This window comes from Macrobrachium rosenbergii, chromosome 46 (genome assembly GCF_040412425.1).
Source record: "Macrobrachium rosenbergii isolate ZJJX-2024 chromosome 46, ASM4041242v1, whole genome shotgun sequence".
Classification (NCBI taxonomy): Eukaryota; Metazoa; Arthropoda; class Malacostraca; order Decapoda; family Palaemonidae; genus Macrobrachium; species Macrobrachium rosenbergii.
Genome location: NC_089786.1, coordinates 18,053,740 through 18,076,339, shown reverse-complemented (window position 1 = coordinate 18,076,339; position 22,600 = coordinate 18,053,740). Strand labels below are relative to the sequence as shown.

General features: G+C 40.3%; 2 protein-coding genes across 3 annotated transcripts in view; one reads left to right on the top strand and one right to left on the bottom strand.

The window, feature by feature from the left end:
- The window catches only part of LOC136830374 (SUZ RNA-binding domain-containing-like), a gene marked incomplete at its 5' end in the record, with an annotated part of 703,764 nt that overhangs the window by 455,689 nt on the left and 225,475 nt on the right, over positions 1–22,600 (top strand). The window contains one exon of the mRNA XM_067089909.1: positions 5,642–5,678. Coding sequence (XP_066946010.1) covers positions 5,642–5,678 — 37 coding nt within the window. The remainder of the gene's footprint in view (positions 1–5,641; positions 5,679–22,600) is intronic.
- Positions 1–22,600, bottom strand: part of LOC136830254 (QRFP-like peptide receptor) — a 290,055-nt gene that overhangs the window by 244,752 nt on the left and 22,703 nt on the right. The gene's annotated exons all lie outside the window — the stretch shown is intronic.

Below are 22,600 nucleotides of genomic sequence, written 5' to 3'. Positions count from 1 at the left end.
CAGAATTTTTCCAACGTAGATCACAGCAGTAATATTATCCTCAAGATCGATTCGCTGAGGAAGAAGATAAGTCCTTTATTAGGGGATTTGTCTCCATACCCCCTCCGGATGACTCAGCACTTTCTCACTGGCCTCTTACTACTAACCTGAACCCCCACCCCCACCCCCGCCCCATCTCTTCCCCAGCAGCCTCACCGAGCTTAGATAATTAATATATACTTATTTGCTATAGTTCTTCGGAATGATTCTGATTTGTGTTACGGTGTTTCTTGATTCGTTGTTATTTTTTATTTATTTGTTATTTTTTATTTATTTTTTATTTATTTATTTATTTGTTTTTTTAGAAAGACGGTCATTGTAACTTCGCGAACATAAGTCAGTGCCTTCGTTTATGTATACAGTACGTTTATTTATGCATTTGATCGATAGAGCATTTTATGTATATGTTCCTACATAGTTCATATTCAGTGTTATTATTATTATTATTATTATTATTATTGCAACTGAGCGAATTTTTACTTATTTTATTGCTGAGGCCAGTAGTGACATGCATAGCTATAATTTTTATCATGAGCAAGTATTTAACAATTCTTCCCTCTCTCTCTCTCTCTCTTTTTGTATGTTCAATTTCTTTCATGAATGTGAGAATTTTTTTCAAATATGATATGGCTTCAATTTTTGTGCCTTGTGGTCCAACTTTTTTTTTTTTTGTAGATTAGTAGTCTCAATAATTGCAAACATAAATACTTGCACTTGTGTTATTCCTCGATAATTTGTTCAATGCTTGCATTTTTATAAGCATTGAATGATTTCATCCTTCCTCTGCCGGACCCCTTTGTGAATTCTACAGAGATATACGTGTTGTTGGGGAATTGTTTTCGCTCTTTGCAGTTTAGCTCCCTTTTGAGATGATTTCCATTCTCAGGTGCTATTTATTTTCCCGGGATGGGAATTATTCGTTATTCAAATTTGTCTTTCCCCTTGGCGTTTGACACGAATTTAGACTTTCCCCATTTCCTCCACCTTTTTGTCACTCGGTTATCGAATTTACCAAGGCCAAGAGAAAGAGAAGGTCTGCTCACTTCCCCCCAAATCCCCCACGTAGGCGGAGCTTCGTCTACCTCCTTACTGAGTCAGCAAGTGAATTGCCGTAATGAGCTGGTACCTCTAAGATGCGTCATCGACTCCACCCAACTGGGTAGACCTTGTCTCTCTTGGCCTTGGAATTTACCATCTGACAATTAATTTGCATAAGTGTGTTGCCTTTCAGCGTGCATTAGTTTAATTCAATAAGAATCTTCCAGTTAAATTCAGTAAGAATCTTCCAGTTGATTTAATTTAGTACGATTCTTCCAGCTATTTATACTCATGAGTTTGTCGACCTGATTTTCTTTTTCCTTTCTTCACCCAAATTAAACTAGACTTGAGTTTCCCATTTGTCATAATATGCCCTTTCTGCCTGAACTATCACCTCCAGTTCGCCATCAGTCTCCTTTTTTTTGGGATATTCTGAGGCCTTCTTACAGGCCTACGTCCTGCTACTTCCAAATCTACTGTTCTCTGGACCCCACTTGTTCCTCATCCGTTTTCATCACAAATTCACACCACCTCAGTTTTTTGGAGCTCACTTTTTTTCAGGCAGGATACCATCTTTTCCAGTTCTTCATTAGTGAAAGGATATTCCCACCTGCCATGAATATTGACATACATAGTCATAACTTCTCAAAATCTTCATTTTCCTCACCGGTGCCCGTGTTTCTGCTCTTACTTTTCGCTGTCCTGATAAACTTTTTGTATTATCTGCAAACATCGGTCATTTAGCACTCTTTCAAAATACTTTTTTTTTTTTTTTTTTTTTAGCCTGCACCCACGCACCTACATCAAATGCCATTTTCTCTGTCTTCCATCCACAACGATACGGAACAACTGATTCCATACCAAATCACTGACTCTCGAGGCTACATACTGTAACGTCTTTCACTTTCGTCTCAAAGCAACAGACTAACCTTCACAAAATTTCACCTTATATTGCCTGCTTCCTCAACACTCCACATTCCATCATCACTAGTTCTAAGATTACCTTTATCTATGTCGATGTATGCCACATTTAAGTTTTCCCTTTACAATCAGACTTACATACCCGTCTCGTAATTAATACTAACCCATTTACCCACTTCCTTATCTGCACCTACACTGCTCTTTTCCTACCAATCGTTTTCTTTGATGTCTTGCTCCCTCGATCAGAATCCGACCAAGCACTTCTCAAGTTAGAATTCTAATAATCTCCTCCATCTCTCTCAACGTTACACGGAGGAACAATTATTTCACTCAGACATAACTTTTTTACCCTTTTCCTCACCCACCCATACCCGACAGACTGTGGTTAATAAGTCAGTCATACTTTATTATTATTATATTATTATTCAGAAGATGAATAATATTCAATTTTTCATCTCCCCCGAGGCTCCTCTCGTCTCACCAGCTGTTTTTTTCTCGAATAATCCTTTTCTCACGCTAATGTCCCCAGTTCACTTTCAGTTTCTTCGCTTAGAAGGTTGTCTGAATACGTCCTCCGTCGCTCCAGATTCTTTTTATTTGCAACTTTATTTTCTCCATTTCATATCTTGCATATATTACCCTTTTATATCCTTTTCATCTTTCCTCAGCCACTTCAGTATTCAGCCTCCATTATCATACGTCTTCATCACCCTCCATAATGCATATCTGTCAACTCTCTCATAAGATTTTCCTAGTTCTAGGTACAACCCAGTCAGCTTTTTTCCCTTCACTTTAAAGTCTTCTCACATAACTGTTTCACAATGAGCTCAGACTGTTTCTTTCTAAATATACACTATTCTTCCCTTATCAATGCTTCTATCGTCTTTCGTGCTTGTTCAGATAAAATCCTGCCATGCACATTATTCATCATAACAGGTTATGATAAATTCTTGCAACTTTCAATACTGACTCTCTTCTGTCGTCCAAGTTCAACTGATCATCAATATACCCACGTCACTTACCGCCCTCCCCCTCCCCCGTGTTTTCTTCGACCAGTATCCCTTAATTTTCATCTTCCACTTTAAAATCAATACCTAAGAACTTACCCATTAATTTTCTTCATCCAAAAATCTTTTTCATAAATTGCTCATCCGTTTTTAAACTGCCACATGAAGATCTTTCTGTGGCAACTGCGTTTCAAAAAAGCCTCTAATTATTTAAGCCCACCAGTTACTACTTTTATTGGGTTTTGTTGCTCTTATACACAAAAATGGCAAATATGAAGGATACGGATGAAAAACGGGCTAGAGCCCGTTTTTCATCCGTATCCTTCATATTTGCTATTCTCACTTTTTTCTCATCAAACTCTCTTATCCCTATGACATTCATAGCTGCAATGTCAGCCTTTCTTATTTAAGCATAACATGCCGGTTTTCATTTCGCTGCTGCCATGTCAAGTCGGTAATACCTTCAGCTATTTCTCTTCTCATCTGTGCACCCATTGACTTGCCCTTCCATCTGCTGTGTGCTGACGCATAATATGAGGCGCTCCTTCCCTCCGAATATTCCTCTTCCTCAATCTTGCTCATGAATATTCTTCTTTGGGGTCCCAGTATTTCAGCCATTTAACACTACATAATTCACAACTCAGTTTTCTCATCCTAAAACTTTCCACTCACATTTAACTTTCTTTTCTGACCTCTCCCAACGCTCCACCTGTAAATACACAAAGCTGCCATGGAGACGACATCATTATGTCAGACCCTCTTTTACAACCAAAACATTCATTCTCTACATATTCTACTGCGTGCTTTTCTTGCTCCATAAAAACTTATCATCACTTTCTGCAACTCATCATTACCATACTTTCTTAGCAACCTCCTTATTGCCACTCTGTCAGTTCTGTGATAAGCTTTTGTAGGCTCATGAATGCCATGTAAAAGCTTGTTCCATTTACTTTGCATATCTCACGTAACTCTTCCGTAGGAGGCACTTGATCCTCTTCCCTGTCCTAACCCAAAAGGCAGAAGTGATTTGTCATTCTGGTAAACTGTTCACGACTGCATTCTAACTATTCCTAGCAAAGCATGGGCAGTTTACCTCCTTCATTGTTTTGTTCTGAATATTTGTTTTATTCTCCGATGATATTATGATCATGATGTCGTCAAAAGCCTCTGAGAGCTCATAAACTTCATGACTCTTCATACATACACACACACACACACACACACATATATATATATATATATATATATATACATATATATATATATATATATATATATATATGGCATACAAACATATTTGCATATATATACACTATATATGTGTATATATATATATATATATATATATATATATATATATATATATATATATATATATATATATATATATATACTATATATATATATATATATATATATATATATGTATTGTGTGTGTGTTTGTGTTTACATGAGTGTTTGTATTCTTCAATTTTATTTATTTGTTGACATATATGTTTATTTGTCTTTTTTTCTTTTTCCATTTATCATACAGTTACATTGTAATTCTGCAAAAGGTTGCAGTGTAAATTCATTACGTTTCATCTTCTGATACAATTAACTGAAAATAATTTTTATCGAGGATAAAACCGATATTCTAATGATATATCTCGCGCTTCGAGCTAATCACCTACACCAGGATTATCATTATCATTATTATAATTATTATTATTAAGAATGAGCAAACCCTACCGTGACACAACATTTCAAGGCACATACTTTCAAAGCGAAACCTCACCCAAAGGATTGTCATGTGATCAAAAGGAAAACAGAGAGACAAAAAACTAACCTATGAATAACACACAGAAGAAGCTAAATCAGCCAACGGGTCAGTATGTACGTACATAAGCGGATAAACAATAACTTGGTCCGTTGAACTAAAGCTGAACTAAAACAATCGTGCGCGTTGCGTTAGCTCATCCGAACTCATCCATTGACAGCTGTCACCACCACTGGGCGCTCTAGAATGAATGGGCAGTTTACTCTACGGGAGAATTAGTTTGTCTGAAAGCGAATTACAGTCCTGTTAGGAGATTTTGCATGTGTGAAAAGACCGGAAGAATTGCGTAATTTAGTGGCCAGAGAGAGAGAGAGAGACATTTATTTTACGGAAATGTTTCGCTCGCATTGCTGCTTTATGTATACCGGGAAGAAAATGCTGGTTTAAGAGAGCGTTTGCATGCAGTACATTTTCTTCTCTCATCTATACAGAGTTTCACAGGGAGAACACAACGTTGAATTTAGAGAGAGAGAGACTGGGGAGGGAGATGCCTACTAGGTAAGCCTTCCTCTGATCCCTAATTTACATTGCAATAAGGGAAAAAGACTAAATTGAGAGAGAGAGAGAGAGAGCGACTTCATAAACTATTCGTAGATATCCTTCCTCTCATCTGTATTTCACCTTCGCTAGAACCCTCGTCAATTCATGGGAAATAAAACGGCGGACATTTCTTTTATTTAAACTTTCAGCTTCATAATTTATATAGGCTATTTCTTGAAAAATATTTCTGTCCATTTTACAATTTTTCATCTTGATGAGTGCCTTTTTTTCAGCTTCCATTGAGACGCATTACATTTCTCTCGTGTTTTTGTTCCAGGTTGTGTCTGGGTCTCGGTTCTAGTGCATTTCCTGCTGTAAGTTATAGCAGATTAGTGTATGTATTGGGTCTACGTTACAGTGTATTTCCTAGTTTTGAGTTTGTATTTCTGGGTCAACGTTCTATGATATTCCCTGCTGCATGTCATATACTTTTTATACTGTATAGTATATATAATTTATATTATATTTGGGTGTAAGTTATATGTTTCTAGGTCTGCAGTGGGGTGTATTTTTTTATCTGAGTGGTAGAGGATTTCTAGGTCTGATTTATATTCTACATTTGGGTCCAGGTTAAAGGATTTTTTTTTTTTAATATCATAACTCTCTTCTCAGTTTGGAAATGTATTGTCATTGTTTAAAAAACTTCGTCTTATTCCTGAATGATTTCGCCAACGTCAAAAACAGAAGTTCGAAACAGAGTAACACGATGGAACACAAATGGGGGAACAAAAATATTGTTGCAGTCCCTCCAAGGGGAATTACAAATTACTCTCCATACAACAGAAAATGAAAGAAAAGAAGATTATTGTTTAATTTCGAAATTAGTTTTAAGGCGCCTGTGCCCAGAGATACCTATTTGTTTAGAATAAGATTTAAAGGTAGTTTTTGAGCTCCTGGGCCGTAGAGCGTTTCAACCCACATGAGTCCTGGGAGAGCAAGGCAGGTATACAGTAGCTATATGATACCCTAGCTAACAGGGTCGCTAGGGTCGTGTGGCAAATGGCTATCAAAGCCTTCAGCGGGAATTGCACTCGGGACCAGATCAAGAACTACCATGACTGATAGTTTGGTTATTACCTCCACCAAGGTGGGTTTGAGCTTGGTTTGGTTAGTTTGCTTGTGTTTTTGTAGGAAAAGTTATGCAAATAGTATATAATGTTTGGATTTTTATGAAAATTTTGCAGAGAAGTTGACCTCATTTGTGAGATAGGAGCTGAATTTTTAAGGAAAGAACATGGGCGGGGGGAGGGGGGCGTTGATTACTCAGCTTCAGTAGTGGTTTACAGTCTGCAAAAGTTCTGGTCATTGATGTTTTAAAGATAAAACTAAAGTTTTGCCAAGCATTTGGTTGATTTCCTTTTAGCGAAAGCAGGTATAAATTAGACTGTTAACTTACCACAGTTGCTTCTGAAATTCCTAAATGTTCACAAGTTATCATCATTATTATTGTTGTTGTTGTTTTTATTGTTGTTAATGTTACCTTCGACAACAGTTTTAATGGGACTATGTCTATCTATATACGTATTTAAAACGGTATCTCAATAACAGAAGAACAGATTTTAATGAACCTGTGTGAGAAGGTTCATTTGGTGAATCCTTCGCAATACTTAATTGTTTGTAGATATCAATGGAGGTTTAACAATTTGTCATAATGGATACCACCAAGCTCGTCGTTGCTTCAGAGGTTTACTACCTTTAAAGAAATAAAAGGGAGGATTGCGCCCCAAAAAAAAAAAAAAAGGTCGAATTTATTGGGTGGAATTACGTGAATTTGCACTGAAGTCTTTGTGTAGCTTTGCAGCGATATTCTCATTTGTGACCTCTTCTTTGTTATCTGTACTACACTATTCTGCTTGTTTGCATGTACGACTGTTACGTGCGGTGTGAGGCGTAATGTCGTCCCCGTAGAATTGTTTCTAATCTACATTTTAATTAATTGAATTAAGAAACCAAGACTTGGAAAAAAAATCATCATCATCTGTCAGTTTCGTAAACCACCAGTAACCCAAAAGCAGACGCCCCTCAAAACTAGCGGGATTCACTGCTAGTTGTTTCTGTTATTATTATAATAATATCTACTTATTAGCGGGTGAACTGATCAGTAACCTTCGAACAGAATCTTGCAGTAAGGCTGATGAGAATCAGCGAAGTAACACATGCCAGGCTTTTCACTTTTTCAGGAAGTGAGAGCACAGGGGAAAAAGTCAGTTCTTTGCTATCATCCTGGATAAGTAGAGATTGCCTGGCGTTTCATTCCCCACACGAGCAGATAACATTCTTCCAATACTTCGTTCCCGGCCTGGGAATATAAAAATAGGAATCCTAGTATTGTTTCATCTCCAACCGGAACAAATAAAACTCATGGTCGCGTCTCATTTCCAACCGGAACAAATAAAACCGTCGGTGGTGTTTCATTCCCGCCCCGAAAGAAGAAAAAAAAGCAGATAGCATTCGTCTCACGTTGCGAAAGTCTGCCAGAAAAACAAGAAACGAAAAAAAAAGAAAAGGACACGAAGTTTCATTTTTGGCCAGACTCGAAAAAGGAGGGATCTTCAAAGTTGTGTCCATTCAGAGCAAAGTACGTTACGGTTGGTTATGTAACAGCACTTGGTCGGTGCCTCAGCTAGACTGACACTTTGAAGGCACTCGCTATTTCAGTGGAACTTTATTTTTGCGTTTTATTTTCTTTGGGACTAAGGTTTCCTTTTAAGATAAGGAGAATTATGTCAAGTTATTCTTTTTTTTTTTTTTTACTCGATGGTTGCCTCAGTGAAATACAAATAAAATGGTTTGCGGACAGTTTTTGTAAATTATGATACAGTTTTCATATTTTGTAAATTATCTTTTTACATGAATGTAATCTTCATCCATATAGTATTATTTTAACTGTCACGAAATCTTAAACAAGAAAATGCAGAGTATAATAATGTATTTGATATATTAAAAGCACGAGTATTACATTCATTTTTGACGGGACACGTATATACAATAATTATATATCATATAATTTCCTGTAAAAGTCAGTTGCCAGTTGTATGAATATCCCGTTCGATCAGTGTCCATTTCCTCTGCTGATCAACTGTGGAATTCTCTCGTTGCGTCAGTGCTCTTCATTCCGAGAGGCAGCCTAATCAGGCAACACTCTATTACTCAGTCCAGTGTGACTGGAAAAGTCATATATATATATATATATATATATATATATATATATATATATATATATATATATATATATATATATATATATATATATATATATATATATAATGAACAAATCAGATACTGTATGTGACTGCTTGGCTTATGGGTAATTTTCCCACACACTGTCATCCTTTGGAATGATTTCACACACAATATATATATATATATATATATATATATATATATATATATATATATATATGATATATATATATATATATCACCATATACATATATATATAGTACAATCAAAATCTACAAAGGATTCACATGATTTAACCATCAGCTGAAACCCCAGGAAATTTTTAAAAGTCAAAAAGACAGAGTCGAAGTATTTTCGCCTTTGAGTAAAAATTCATACACACACACATTCACTCACACGCACATACTCAAAAACTTCATTTTGTTTTTTCTCTTGTTTTTATTAGCAGAAATGAAATCATATATATATATATATATTAAGATAAAAACCTCTAGGGAATTGTTTATTTTCCCTCCTTGGGAAACGGTCACCTGCATACCATCGGAGACTTAATGCCACGCCTACATATGCTTTGTATATATACCCTTGTAACATTTCAACTATCCATATTTTACCAGTGAACAGGGTCACAGAAAGGAGTACTCGAAATATATGGTTGCAACTCCGTTCAAATAGTGTTTTTGGCCTTCTTTTTCTTCACGTTTATACTGTAGTATGACAGTAAAAGACATACATTATATATATATATATATATATATATATATATATATATATATATATATATATATATATATATATATATATATATATATTATTTATATATATTTATGTATATATATATTTACATATGTATATATACATAAATATGTGTATACATATTTTGCATATTATGTGTGTGTACGTGCAAGTAAGTATAAATGTCAAAGTATACAGGCGGTCTTAGTGTTTCCTTTGTAAATCGATTTCGTGGAACAAGTTTTGTGTAAACGTGAAGTAGTTCCCAAGCACCTCTTTATAAAACCTTGAAAAGTTTTCGACAGTTTTCGAGATCCGGAAATCGATTTCCGAAGATTTCGATGTTTTGTATCTTTGTAGCGTCCATCCTTTTTTCCTTCTTCGTTCTGATGCGATTTCAAGGAAAGGAAGACTGCGTCTGTCGTATTTTTTTCAATATATTGAGTTAACAATCCTAATCATTATCATTTTTGCTTCCTACGCCGTAAGACAAAAAGGACGTCTTTGAAATTTTGCTATTCACGATTTCCTGTGTTTTAGTCTATGAATTGCTACTCACGTCTTTCCTGTGTTTTACAGTCTATGAATTGCTACTCACGTCTTTCCTGTGTTTTACAGTCTATGAATTGCTACTCACGTCTTTCCTGTGTTTTACAGTCTGTAAATTGCTACTCACGTCTTTCCTGTGTTTTACAGTCTATGAATTGCTACTCACGTCTTTCCTGTGTTTTACAGTCTATGAATTGCTACTCACGTCTTTCCTGTGTTTTACAGTCTATAAATTGCTACTCACGTCTTTAATGTGTTTTACAGTCTATGAATTGCTACTCACGTCTTTAATGTGTTTTACAGTCTATAAATTGCTAGTCACGTCTTTAATGTGTTTTACAGTCTATGAACTGCTACTCACGTCTTTCCTGTTTTTACAGTCTATGAATTGCTACTCACGTCTTTCCTGTGTTTTACAGTCTATGAATTGCTACTCATGTCTTTTATGTGTCTTACAGTCTATGAATCGCTACTCACGTCTTTCTTGTGTTGTACAGTCCATGAATCGCTACACAGGTCTTTCCTGTGTTTTGAAGAGTGTGAATCGCTACTCATGTCTTTCCTATGTTTTGCAGTCTGTGAATCGCTACTCATGTCTTTCCTGTGTTTTGCAGTCTGTGAATCGCTACTCAGGTCTTTCCTGTGTTTTGCAGTCTGTGAATCGCTACTCATGTCTTTCCTGTGTTTTGCAGTCTGTGAATCGCTACTCAGGTCTTTCCTGTGTTTTGCAGTCTGTGAATCGCTACTCAGGTCTTTCCTGTGTTTTGCAGTCTGTGAATCACTACTCAGGTCTTTCCTGTGTTTTGCAGTCTGTGAATCGCTACTCAGGTCTTTCCTGTGTTTTGCAGTCTGTGAATCGCTACTCAGGTCTTTCCTGTGTTTTGCAGTCTGTGAATCACTACTCAGGTCTTTCCTGTGTTTTGCAGTCTGTGAATCGCTACTCATGTCTTTCCTGTGTTTTGCAGTCTGTGAAAACTACTCATGTCTTTCCTGTGTTTTGCAGTCTGTGAATATTTACTCAGGTCTTTCCTGTGTTTTGCAGTCTGTGAATCGCTACTCAGGTCTTTCCTGTGTTTTGCAGTCTGTGAATCACTACTCAGGTCTTTCCTGTGTTTTGCAGTCTGTGAAAAACTACTCATGTCTTTCCTGTGTTTTGCAGTCTGTGAATCGTTACTCATGTCTTTCCTGTGTCTTTTTGCAGTCTGTGAATCTACTCATGTCTTTCCTGTGTTTGCAGTCTGTGAATCGCTACTCATGTCTTTCCTGTGTTTTGCAGTCTGTGAATCGCTACTCATGTCTTTCCTGTGTTTTGCAGTCTGTGAATCGCTACTCATGTCTTTCCTGTGTTTTGCAGTCTGTGAATCGCTACTCATGTCTTTCCTGTGTTTTGCAGTCTGTGAATCGCTACTCATGTCTTTCCTGTGTTTTGCAGTCTGTGAATCATTACTCAGGTCTTTCCTGTGTTTTGCAGTCTGTGAATCGCTACTCAGGTCTTTCCTGTGTTTTGCAGTCTGTGAATCACTACTCAGGTCTTTCCTGTGTTTTTTGCAGTCTGTGAATCGCTACTCATGTCTTTCCTGTGTTTTGCAGTCTGTGAATTGCTACTCAGGACTTTCCTGTGTTTTGCAGTCTGTGAATCGCTACTCAGGTCTTTCCTGTGTTTTGCAGTCTGTGAATTGCTACTCAGGTCTTTCCTGTGTTTTGCAGTCTGTGAATTGCTACTCAGGTCTTTCCTGTGTTTTGCAGTCTGTGAATTGCTACTCAGGTCTTTCCTGTGTTTTGCAGTCTGTGAATCGCTACTCAGTCTTTCCTGTGTTTTGCAGTATTTGAATCGCTACTCAGGTCTTTCCTGTGTTTTGCAGTCTTTGAATCGCTACTCAGGTCTTTCCTGTGTTTTGCAGTCTGTGAATCACTACTCAGGTCTTTCCTGTGTTTTGCAGTCTTTGAATCGCTACTCAGGTCTTTCCTGTGTTTTGCAGTCTTTGAATCGCTACTCAGGTCTTTCCTGTGTTTTGCAGTCTGTGAATCACTACTCAGGTCTTTCCTGTGTTTTGCAGTCTGTGAATCGCTACTCAGGTCTTTCCTGTGTTTTGCAGTCTGTGAATCGCTACTCAGGTCTTTCCTGTGTTTTGCAGTCTGTGAATCGCTACTCAGGTCTTTCCTGTGTTTTGCAGTCTTTGAATCGCTACTCAGGTCTTTCCTGTGTTTTGCAGTCTGTGAATCGCTACTCAGGTCTTTCCTGTGTTTTGCAGTCTGTGAATCGCTGCTCAGGTCTTTCCTGTGTTTTGCAGTCTGTGAATCACTACTCAGGTCTTTCCTGTGTTTTGCAGTCTGTGAATCACTACTCAGGTCTTTCCTGTGTTTTGCAGTCTGTGAATCGCTACTCAGGTCTTTCCTGTGTTTTGCAGTCTGTGAATCACTACTCATGTCTTTACTGTGTTTTGCAGTCTGTGAATCGCTACTCAGGTCTTTCCTGTGTTTTGCAGTCTGTGAATCACTACTCAGGTCTTTCCTGTGTTTTGCAGTCTGTGAATCGCTACTCAGGTCTTTCCTGTGTTTTGCAGTCTGTGAATTGCTACTCACCTCTGTCCTGTGTTTTACCGTCTGTGAATCACCAATCACGTCTTTCCTGTGTGTTACAATATGTTAATCGCCATTCTCGTCTGTCCTGTGTTTTACCGTCTGCAAATCGCCACTCACGTCTTACCTGTCTTTCACAGTCGGTGAATCGCCACCCACGTCTTTCCTGTGTTGTACAGTCAGCGAATCGCCTCTCACGTCTTTCCTGTCTTTTACAGTCGGTGAATCGCCACTCACGTCTTTTATGTGTTTTACAGTCGGTGAAACGCCACTCACATCTTTCCTGTGTTTTACAGTCGGTAAATTGCCACTCACGTCATTCCTTTGTTTTACAGTCGGTGAATCATCACTCACGTCTTTCCTGTGTTTTACAGTCTGTGAATCGCCACTCATGTCTTTCCTGTGTTTTACAGTCGGTAAATCGTCACTCACGTCGTTCTTCTATTTTATAGTCGGTGAATTGCCATCACGTCTATCCTGTGTTTTACAGTCTGTGAATCGCCACTCAAGTGTTTCCTGTGGTTTACAGTCTATGAATCGCCAGTCACGTCCTTCCTTTGGTTTATTGTCTGTGAATCGCCACCCACGTCTTTCCTGTGTTTTACGGTCTGTGAATCGCCACTCACGTCTTTCCTGTGATTTACGGTCTGTGAATCACCACTAACGTCTTTCCTGTGGTTTACGGTCTGTGAATTGCCACTCACGTCTCCCCTGTGGTTTATTGTCTGTGAATCGCCACCCACGTCTTTCCTGTGTTTTACAGTCTGTGAATCGCCACTGACGTTTTTCCTGTGTTTTACGGTCTGTGAATCGCTACTCACGTGTTTCCTGTGTTTTACGGTCTGTGACTCAGCACTCACATCTTTCCTGTGTTTTACGGTCTGTGAATCGCCACTCACGTCTTTCCTGTGGTTTATTGTCTGTGAATCGCCACTCACGTCTTTCCTGTGGTTTATGGTCTGTGAATTGCCACTCATGTCTCTCCTATGGTTTATGGTCTGTGAATCGCCACTCACGTCTTTCCTGTGGTTTATGGTCTGTGAATCGCCACTCACGTCTTTCCTGTGGTTTATGGTCTGTGAATCGCCACTCACGTCTTTCCTGTGGTTTATGGTCTGTGAATCGCCACTCACGTCTTTCCTGTGGTTTATGGTCTGTGAATCGCCACTCACGTCTTTCCTGTGTTTTACGGTCTGTGAATCGCCACTCACGTCTTTCCTGTGGTTTATTGTCTGTGAATCGCCACTCACGTCTTTCCTGTGGTTTATGGTCTGTGAATCGCCACTCATGTCTCTCCTGTGGTTTATGGTCTGTGAATCGCCACTCACATCTTTCCTGTGGTTTATTGTCTGTGAATCGCCACTCATGTCTCTCCTGTGGTTTATGGTCTGTGAATCGCCACTCACGTCTTTCCTGTGGTTTACTGTCCGTGAATCGCCACTCACGTCTTTCCTGTGGTTTATGGTCCGTGAATCGTCACTCACGTCTTTCCTGTGGTTTACTGTCTGTGAATCTCCACTCACGTCTTTCCTGTGGTTTACGGTCCGTGAATCGTCACTCACGTCTTTCCTGTGGTTTACGGTCCGTGAATCGCCATGCACGTCTTTCCTGTAGTTTACTGTCTGTGAATCGCCACTCACGTCTTTCCTGTGGTTTATGGTCTGTGAATCACCACTCACGTATTTCCTGTGGCTTACTGTCTGTGAATCGCCACTCACATCTTTCCTGTGTTTTACTGTCTGTGAATCGCCACTCACATCTTTCCTGTGGTTTACTGTCTGTGAATCACCACTGACATTTTTCCGATGTTTTACTGTCTGTGAATCGCCACTGACGTTTTTCCTGTGTTTTACGGTCTGTGAATCGCCACTCACGTCTTTCCTGTGGTTTACGGTCTGTGAATCATCACTCACGTATGTCCTGTGGTTTACTGTCTATGAATCACCACCCACATCTTTCCTGTGTTTTATGGTCTGTGAATCACCACTCACATCTTTCCTGTGTTTTACGGTCTGTAAATCGCCAGTCATGTCTTTCCTGTGGTTTACTGTCTGTGAATCGCCACTCACGTCTTTCCTGTGGTTTACGGTCTATGAATCGCCACTCACGTCTTTCCTGTGGTTTACGGTCTATGAATCGCCACTCACATCTTTCCTGTGGTTTATGGTCCGTGAATCACCACTCACGTCTTTCCTGTGGTTTACTGTCTGTGAATCGCCACTCACGTCTTTCCTGTGGTTTACGGTCTGTGAATCGTCACTCATGTCTTTCCTGTGGTTTACGGTCTGTGAATCGCCACTCACGTCTTTCCTGTGGTTTACGGTCCGCAAATCGCCACTCACGTCTTTCCTGTGGTTTACTGTCTGTGAATTGCCACTCACGTCTTTCCTGTGGTTTACGGTCTGTGAATCGCCACTCCACGTCTTTCTTGTGGTTTACTGTCTGTGAATCGCCACCACGTCTTTCCTGTGTTTTACGGTCTGTGAATCGCCAATCACGTATTTCCTGTGGTTTACTGTCTGTGAAACGCCACTGACATCTTTCCTGTGGTTTACTGTCTTTGAATCGCCACTCACGTCTCTCCTGTGGTTTACTGTCTTTGTGAATCGCCACTCACGTCTTTCCTGTGGTTTTACGGTCTGTGAATCACCACTCGCGTCTTTCCTGTGGTTTTACGGTCTGTGAATCGCCACTCACGTCTTTCCTGTGGTTTACTGTCTGTGAATCGCCACTCACATCTTTCCTGTGGTTTATGGTCCGTGAATCACCACTCATGTCTTTCCTGTGGTTTACTGTCTGTGAATCGCCACTCATGTCTTTCCTGTGGTTTACGGTCCGTGAATCGTCACTCATGTCTTTCCTGTGGTTTACTGTCGGTGAATCGCCACTCACGTCTTTCCTGTGGTTTACGGTCCGCGAATCGCCACTCACGTCTTTCCTGTGGTTTACGGTCTGTGAATCGTCACTCATGTCTCTCCTATGGTTTATGGTCTGTGAATTGCCACTCACGTCTTTCCTGTGGTTTACGGTCTGTGAATCGCCACTCAAGTATTTCCTGTGGTTTACTGTCTGTGAATCGCCCACTCACGTCTTTCCTGTGTTTTATGGTCTGTGAATCGCCAATCACGTGATTTCCTGTGGTTTATACTGTGTGAATCGCCACTGACGTCTTTCCTGTGGTTTATGGTCTGTGAATCGCCACTCACGTCTTTCCTGTGGTTTACTGTGTGTGAATCGCCACTCACGTCTTTCCTGTGGTTTACTGTCTGTGAATCGCCAATCACGTATTTCCTGTGGTTTACTGTGTGTGAATCGCCACTGACGTCTTTCCTGTGGTTTACTGTCTGTGAATCGCCACTCACGTCTTTCCTGTGGTTTACTGTCTGTGAATCGCCACTGACGTCTTTCCTGTGATTTACAGTCTGTGAATCACCACTCACGTCTTTCCTGTGGTTTACTGTCTGTGAATCGCCAATCACGTCTTTCCTGTGGTTTACGGTCCTTGAATTGCCACTCACGTCTTTCCTGTGGTTTACGGTCTGTGAATCACCACTCACATCTTTCCTATGGTTTACGGTCCGTGAATCGCCACTTACGTCTTTCCTGTGGTTTACGGTCTGTGAATCGCCACTCACGTCTCTCCTGTGGTTTATGGTCCGTGAATCGCCACTCACGTCTCTCCTGTGTTTTACGGTCCGTGAATCGCCACTCACATCTTTCCTGTGGTTTACTGTCTGTGAATCGCCACTCACGTCTTTCCTGTGGTTTTACGGTCCGTGAATCGCCACTCACGTCTTTCCTGTGGTTTACGGTCCGTGAATCGCCACTGACGTCTTTCCTGTGGTTTACTGTCTGTGAATCGCCACCCACATGTTTCCTGTGGTTTATGGTCTGTGAATCACCACTCACATCTTTCCTGTGTTTTACGGTCTGTGAATCATCACTCACGTATGTCCTGTGGTTTACTGTCTATGAATCACCACCCACATCTTTCCTGTGTTTTATGGTCTGTGAATCACCACTCACATCTTTCCTGTGTTTTACGGTCTGTAAATCGCCAGTCATGTCTTTCCTGTGGTTTACTGTCTGTGAATCGCCACTCACGTCTTTCCTGTGGTTTACGGTCTATGAATCGCCACTCACGTCTTTCCTGTGGTTTACGGTCTATGAATTGCCACTCACGTCTTTCCGGTGGTTTATGGTCCGTGAATCACCACTCACGTCTTTCCTGTGGTTTACTGTCTGTGAATCGCCACTCACGTCTTTCCTGTGGTTTACGGTCTGTGAATCGTCACTCATGTCTTTCCTGTGGTTTACGGTCTGTGAATCGCCACTGACGTCTTTCCTGTGGTTTACGGTCCGTGAATCGCCACTGACGTCTTTCCTGTGGTTTACGGTCTGTGAATCGCCACTCACGTCTTTCCTGTGGTTTACGGTCTGTGAATCGCCACTCACGTCTTTCCTGTGGTTTACGGTCTGTGAATCGCCACTCACGTCTTTCTTGTGGTTTACTGTCTGTGAATCGCCACCCACGTCTTTCCTGTGTTTTACGGTCTGTGAATCGCCAATCACGTATTTCCTGTGGTTTACTGTCTGTGAAACGCCACTGACGTCTTTCCTGTGGTTTACTGTCTTTGAATCGCCACTCACGTCTCTCCTGTGGTTTACTGTCTTTGAATCGCCACTCACGTCTCTCCTGTGGTTTACGGTCCGTGAATCACCACTCGCGTCTTTCCTGTGGTTTACGGTCTGTGAATCGCCACTCACGTCTTTCCTGTGGTTTACTGTCTGTGAATCGCCACTCACATCTTTCCTGTGGTTTATGGTCCGTGAATCACCACTCATGTCTTTCCTGTGGTTTACTGTCTGTGAATCGCCACTCACGTCTTTCCTGTGGTTTACGGTCCGTGAATCGTCACTCATGTCTTTCCTGTGGTTTACTGTCGGTGAATCGCCACTCACGTCTTTCCTGTGGTTTACGGTCCGCGAATCGCCACTCACATCTTTCCTGTGGTTTACGGTCTGTGAATCGTCACTCATGTCTCTCCTATGGTTTATGGTCTGTGAATTGCCACTCACGTCTTTCCTGTGGTTTACGGTCTGTGAATCGCCACTCACGTATTTCCTGTGGTTTACTGTCTGTGAATTGCCACTCACGTCTTTCCTGTGTTTTATGGTCTGTGAATCGCCAATCACGTATTTCCTGTGGTTTACTGTGTGTGAATCGCCACTGACGTCTTTCCTGTGGTTTACTGTCTGTGAATCGCCACTGACGTCTTTCCTGTGGTTTACTGTCTGTGAATCGCCACTCACGTCTTTCCTGTGGTTTACTGTCTGTGAATCGCCACTGACGTCTTTCCTGTGGTTTACTGTGTGTGAATCGCCACTGACGTCTTTCCTGTGGTTTACTGTCTGTGAATCGCCAATCACGTCTTTCCTGTGGTTTACTGTCTGTGAATCGCCACTGACGTCTTTCCTGTGGTTTACTGTCTGTGAATCGCCACTCACGCCTCTCCTGTGATTTACGGTCTGTGAATCACCACTCACGTCTTTCCTGTGGTTTACTGTCTGTGAATCGCCAATCACGTCTTTCCTGTGGTTTACGGTCCTTGAATTGCCACTCACGTCTTTCCTGTGGTTTACGGTCTGTGAATCGCCACTCACATCTTTCCTGTGGTTTACGGTCCGTGAATCGCCACTTATGTCTTTCCTGTGGTTTACGGTCTGTGAATCGCCACTCACGTCTCTCCTGTGGTTTATGGTCCGTGAATCGCCACTCACGTCTCTCCTGTGGTTTATGGTCCGTGAATCACCACTCACGTCTTTCCTGTGGTTTACTGTCTGTGAATCGCCACTCACGTCTTTCCTGTGGTTTACGGTCCGTGAATCGCCACTCACGTCTTTCCTGTGGTTTACGGTCCGTGAATCGCCACTGACGTCTTTCCTGTGGTTTACTGTCTGTGAATCGCCACTCATGTGTTTCCTGTGGTTTACGGTCTGTGAATCGCCTCTCACGTCTTTCCTGTGGTTTACTGTCTGTGAATCTCCAGTCACGTCTTTCCTGTGTTTTACGGTCTGTGAATCGCCACTCATGTCTTTCCTGCATTTCTGGTCTGTGAGTCACCATAAATGTCTTTCCTGTGTTTTACTGTCTGTGAATCACCACCCACGTTTTTCTTGTGTTTTACAGTCTGTGAGTCACCACCCACGTCTTTCCTGTGTTTTACGGTCCATGAATCGCCAGCCATGTCTTTCCTGTGTTTTACTGTCTGTGAATCGCCACCCATGTCTTTCCTGTGTTTTACAGTCTGTGAATCACCACTCACGTCTTTTCTGTGTTTTACAGTCTATGAATCACTACTCACGTCTTTTCTGTATTTTACAGTCTATGAATTGCTACTCACGTCTTTCCAGTGCTTTACAGTCTTTCCTGTCTTTTACAGTCAATGAATTGCTACTCAAGTCTTTGCTGTGTTTTACGCCTCATTAATCACTACTCAGGTCTTTCCTGTGTTTTACAGTCTAAGAATCGCTACTCACGTCCTTCCTGTTTTACAGTCTGTGAATCGCCACTCACGTCTTGCATGTGTTTTATAGTCTATGAATCTCCGCTCACGTCTTTCCTGTTTTTTATAGCCTATGAATCGCTACTCATATCTTTCCTGTGTTTTTCAGTCTATGAATCACCACTCACATCTTTCCTGTGTTGTACAGTCTATGAATTGCTACTCACGTCTTTCCAGTGTTTTACAGTCTTTCCTGTCTTTTACAGTCAATGAATTGCTACTCACGTCTTTGCTGGGTTTTACACTTTATTAATCACTACTCAGATCTTTTCTGTATTTTACAGTCTAAGAATCGCTACTCACGCCTTTCCTGTTTTACAGTATGAATCGCTACTCATGTCTGACGTCCTTTCTAATTGTTGTCATTAATGTGACAATAATGTTAGTCTCCAACGTCCACAAAAGTAATGGTGTCCTTATATAAGCAAAGGTGCTTTGAATGTTGTGTCCTGTCAGTTATATATTTATGCAAGGTGCGTCTTACGGGTGTTTCTGTTCAAATCATCATAATTGCTTTGCTTTCCACTATCTGAACTGGAACGCCCCCAGCGGGTTATGATAGATTGGTCAATGAGCATTTTATTATGCATCTGCTTCTAAACTGCAAGCGAATAACTAATTCCTCATAAACGTGTTCCAAAAGTGCAAATCAATAAAAACAATTTTTTTAAGTTTGTTCTTAAACAGCAAGTCAGTAAAACGATTCCTCATAATCTTTACTTTCCTCCGAAAGTACAAGTCGTTACGTATGGTAATTCACAGATATTTTCCTAAATTATTAGACAGTACTTAATTTTTAACTCGCCCTTCGACTACAAGGGGTGTTATATCTTATGGGAACAGGGGTGCAGATATTACTTGAGAATGTGTTATGGTGTTATGGCCAGTTTTCCTTAAGGGAAGTGAGCTTTGCTTATGATGCACCAGTTTCTTATTCAGAACACTGATATGTCAGTATCAGAACTGAACAGACCCAAAACGGAATGATTGAAAACATTAGTCTGGTTAAGGTATCTAGAATGATTATTTATGATATATATATATGCGTGTGTGTGTGTTTGTGTGGCGAGTAACATATATCCTTTTGTAGGCCAGGCCCAAGGAAGTCTAGGAGTAAACGCAGAGAACGATACATATTCAGCCCCATGAACAAATAACAATTACAGGAACCAAGAAAGCATAAGCACGTAGAAACTTCAAACTCTTGGTAGAAGAAGGAAATAGACATTCACTGAACAATGTAATTCTTAAGAACTTATGTATTTCCATCGTTCGAAGAAAACAATAGATCTGCCTCATAATATAATAGCACTAAGTGTAAAATCCAAGGCCAGTTACCTCGTACAAAAGTCAAATTTCAACTTCGTTTCTCATTACAACTTTTCCAAAATCTTGTTGGGAAAATGGTCACAAAACCTTCATTCGCTTCTTCTTTTTCCCAAAAGCTCATTTGGCCATTATTTATCGAAGAGGCGAAATGGAATCCATTTCAGGAGACATTTCCTTTCGTAGTTTGTGTTGTATCTCGGCTGATTGTTTCGTGCTGACGTCACGTTTGTTTACAAGATCCAGTCGCGTCAAGGACTCTCGGTCGCTTCTCTTGCGTCTCGAGGGATTGTCTGTTCTTGGGAATAAGAGATAAATAGCGAGAAAGACTACTTTAACATTAGCTCAAATTAGATTGTCGCCTGAAGAGAAACAGAGAAGGAATGTAGACGTACAGGTTTAGCTATTATTGTTGTCACTCCACAAGAAAAAGAGAAATGTGGTTTGATGAAAATTGATAATAATCTTTTTAGAGAGAGAGAGAGAGAGAGAGAGAGTGGTGGATTCTGAATGAAAATTATTGACGAAAGACGATGAGACGTGGTTTGAAATTGAAATTAGAAATGACACCCTCAGGAGAAAAAGCTACGAAAAATATGTCAAAAAAGTTAACTTAGAAAGGAGATGGAGAGAATTCTGCGACACGGTTTAAAATCAGCTTCTAAAAAACCCTTTCTTCATCGTCTTCTGAAAACTCGGCGAGAAGCAATAGGCGGAAGACTGTCGAAGAGTTTCGGAAAACTTGGCGAAACCACGCCCTCTCTTCTAACTCCGCAGAAACCGCGCGTTATCCGGCTGTTTTCGAGACGCATTGTTGCATCAAGGATTCTTTTATCATTTTTATATGCCATCAGTTCTTTCAGCGCTAACGATCTACTTCCCTGAAATTTTCACATCGTTGAAATAAGTTAAATGTTTGTATTCCATTATCTTTTACACCTGGAAAATCCCCCTTTTTTTATAAGGAGAAACGTTTGCAAATCTCAAATTAGAATTTAATGTACGTTTTTTATTTATACTTTTGCTAATGACGGGATGACTTCCGAACATATTTTTATTGTGAAAGTTTGTACAAATGTATAATATTCTACATTGCCGTGAAATAATTTATCATATTTTCTGTCCCACTTGCACAATTTCTGAGTCTTATTTTAGTCTCGATGGTTTCCACACACAGACTCTCTCTCTCTCTCTCTCTCTCTCTCTCTCTCTCTCTCTCTCTCTCTCTCTCTCTCTCTCTCTCTCCTTCCGTCAATGATTTCATCCAATTTTTGTGTTCATTTCAGTTCCCCGATCGTAAACCTCCGTTTTTGAACATCTCTTATTCCCTAAAACCTTCCTCTATGTGTTGCTCTTTCACATAAACCTCTTTTTCCGAATCTCGCCGTTCAACGATGTTGACCTTCTTCCAGTAGAAGACAACAAGTTATAGTCTTTCAGGGACTTTTGCTGCAAAGTCTTATATCAGACTGATGGGACTTTTGCTGCAAAGTCTTCTATCAACCTGATAGGTTTGAAGGAACAAAGGCTTAAACCTTAAAGTTGGGGAAACTTCAAGTAATGTTTGGCCGACAGAAACTGATAGAAATTTTCTTGACGTTTTTCGTTAAGGAGGTATTGGGACTAGGCCAAGTGGTGTCGTGGCGTTCGAAAGGTGGGGTGGGGAGACCTCAAGGAATAAGGGAGATTTTCTTTGACCTCTTGAGGAATGGAGAGGTTACCGAGGTCTCGTGAGTCTGAGATCTCGCGGTTAAGTGGGATCTTCTGAGAGTTTCTCACTGTCGGAATTCTATTTTCTCTCTCTCTCTCTCTCTCTCTCTCTCTCTCTCTCTCTCTCTCTCTCTCTCTCTCATTTTTATGTGCCTGCATCACAAGCCAGGGGGATCGTGTCCGAATACCGGACAGGAACGGAGCGATCTTGTAGCGTGCTATTAAATTCATTGTACCTGTGTTTACCTGTGCGGTAACTTATGTGTCTGGCAGTCTGTCAGCTCTCGTGAGCGAAGGGAGAGAGGAAAAAAGTTCCCATTAAATGGAAATTATTTACCCATGTCTTTTTAATCTTTTGAGATATGTAAGTGTTTCGCTAAAATAAATGTATGATTACTGTGCAATTGTATGACTTCAGCTTTGCATCGTGTTTATGTTATAGTAGCTGCTTCCTTAACAGAAATAATATGAGAATTCAATAGAAATTTTCATATATAAACTGAGTGGATGACAACTGTGGCATTTACATCTGCATTGATTTCAATTGTTGCATTTGCTTTTGCTTCTACAGTGGCGTAGACTGTAG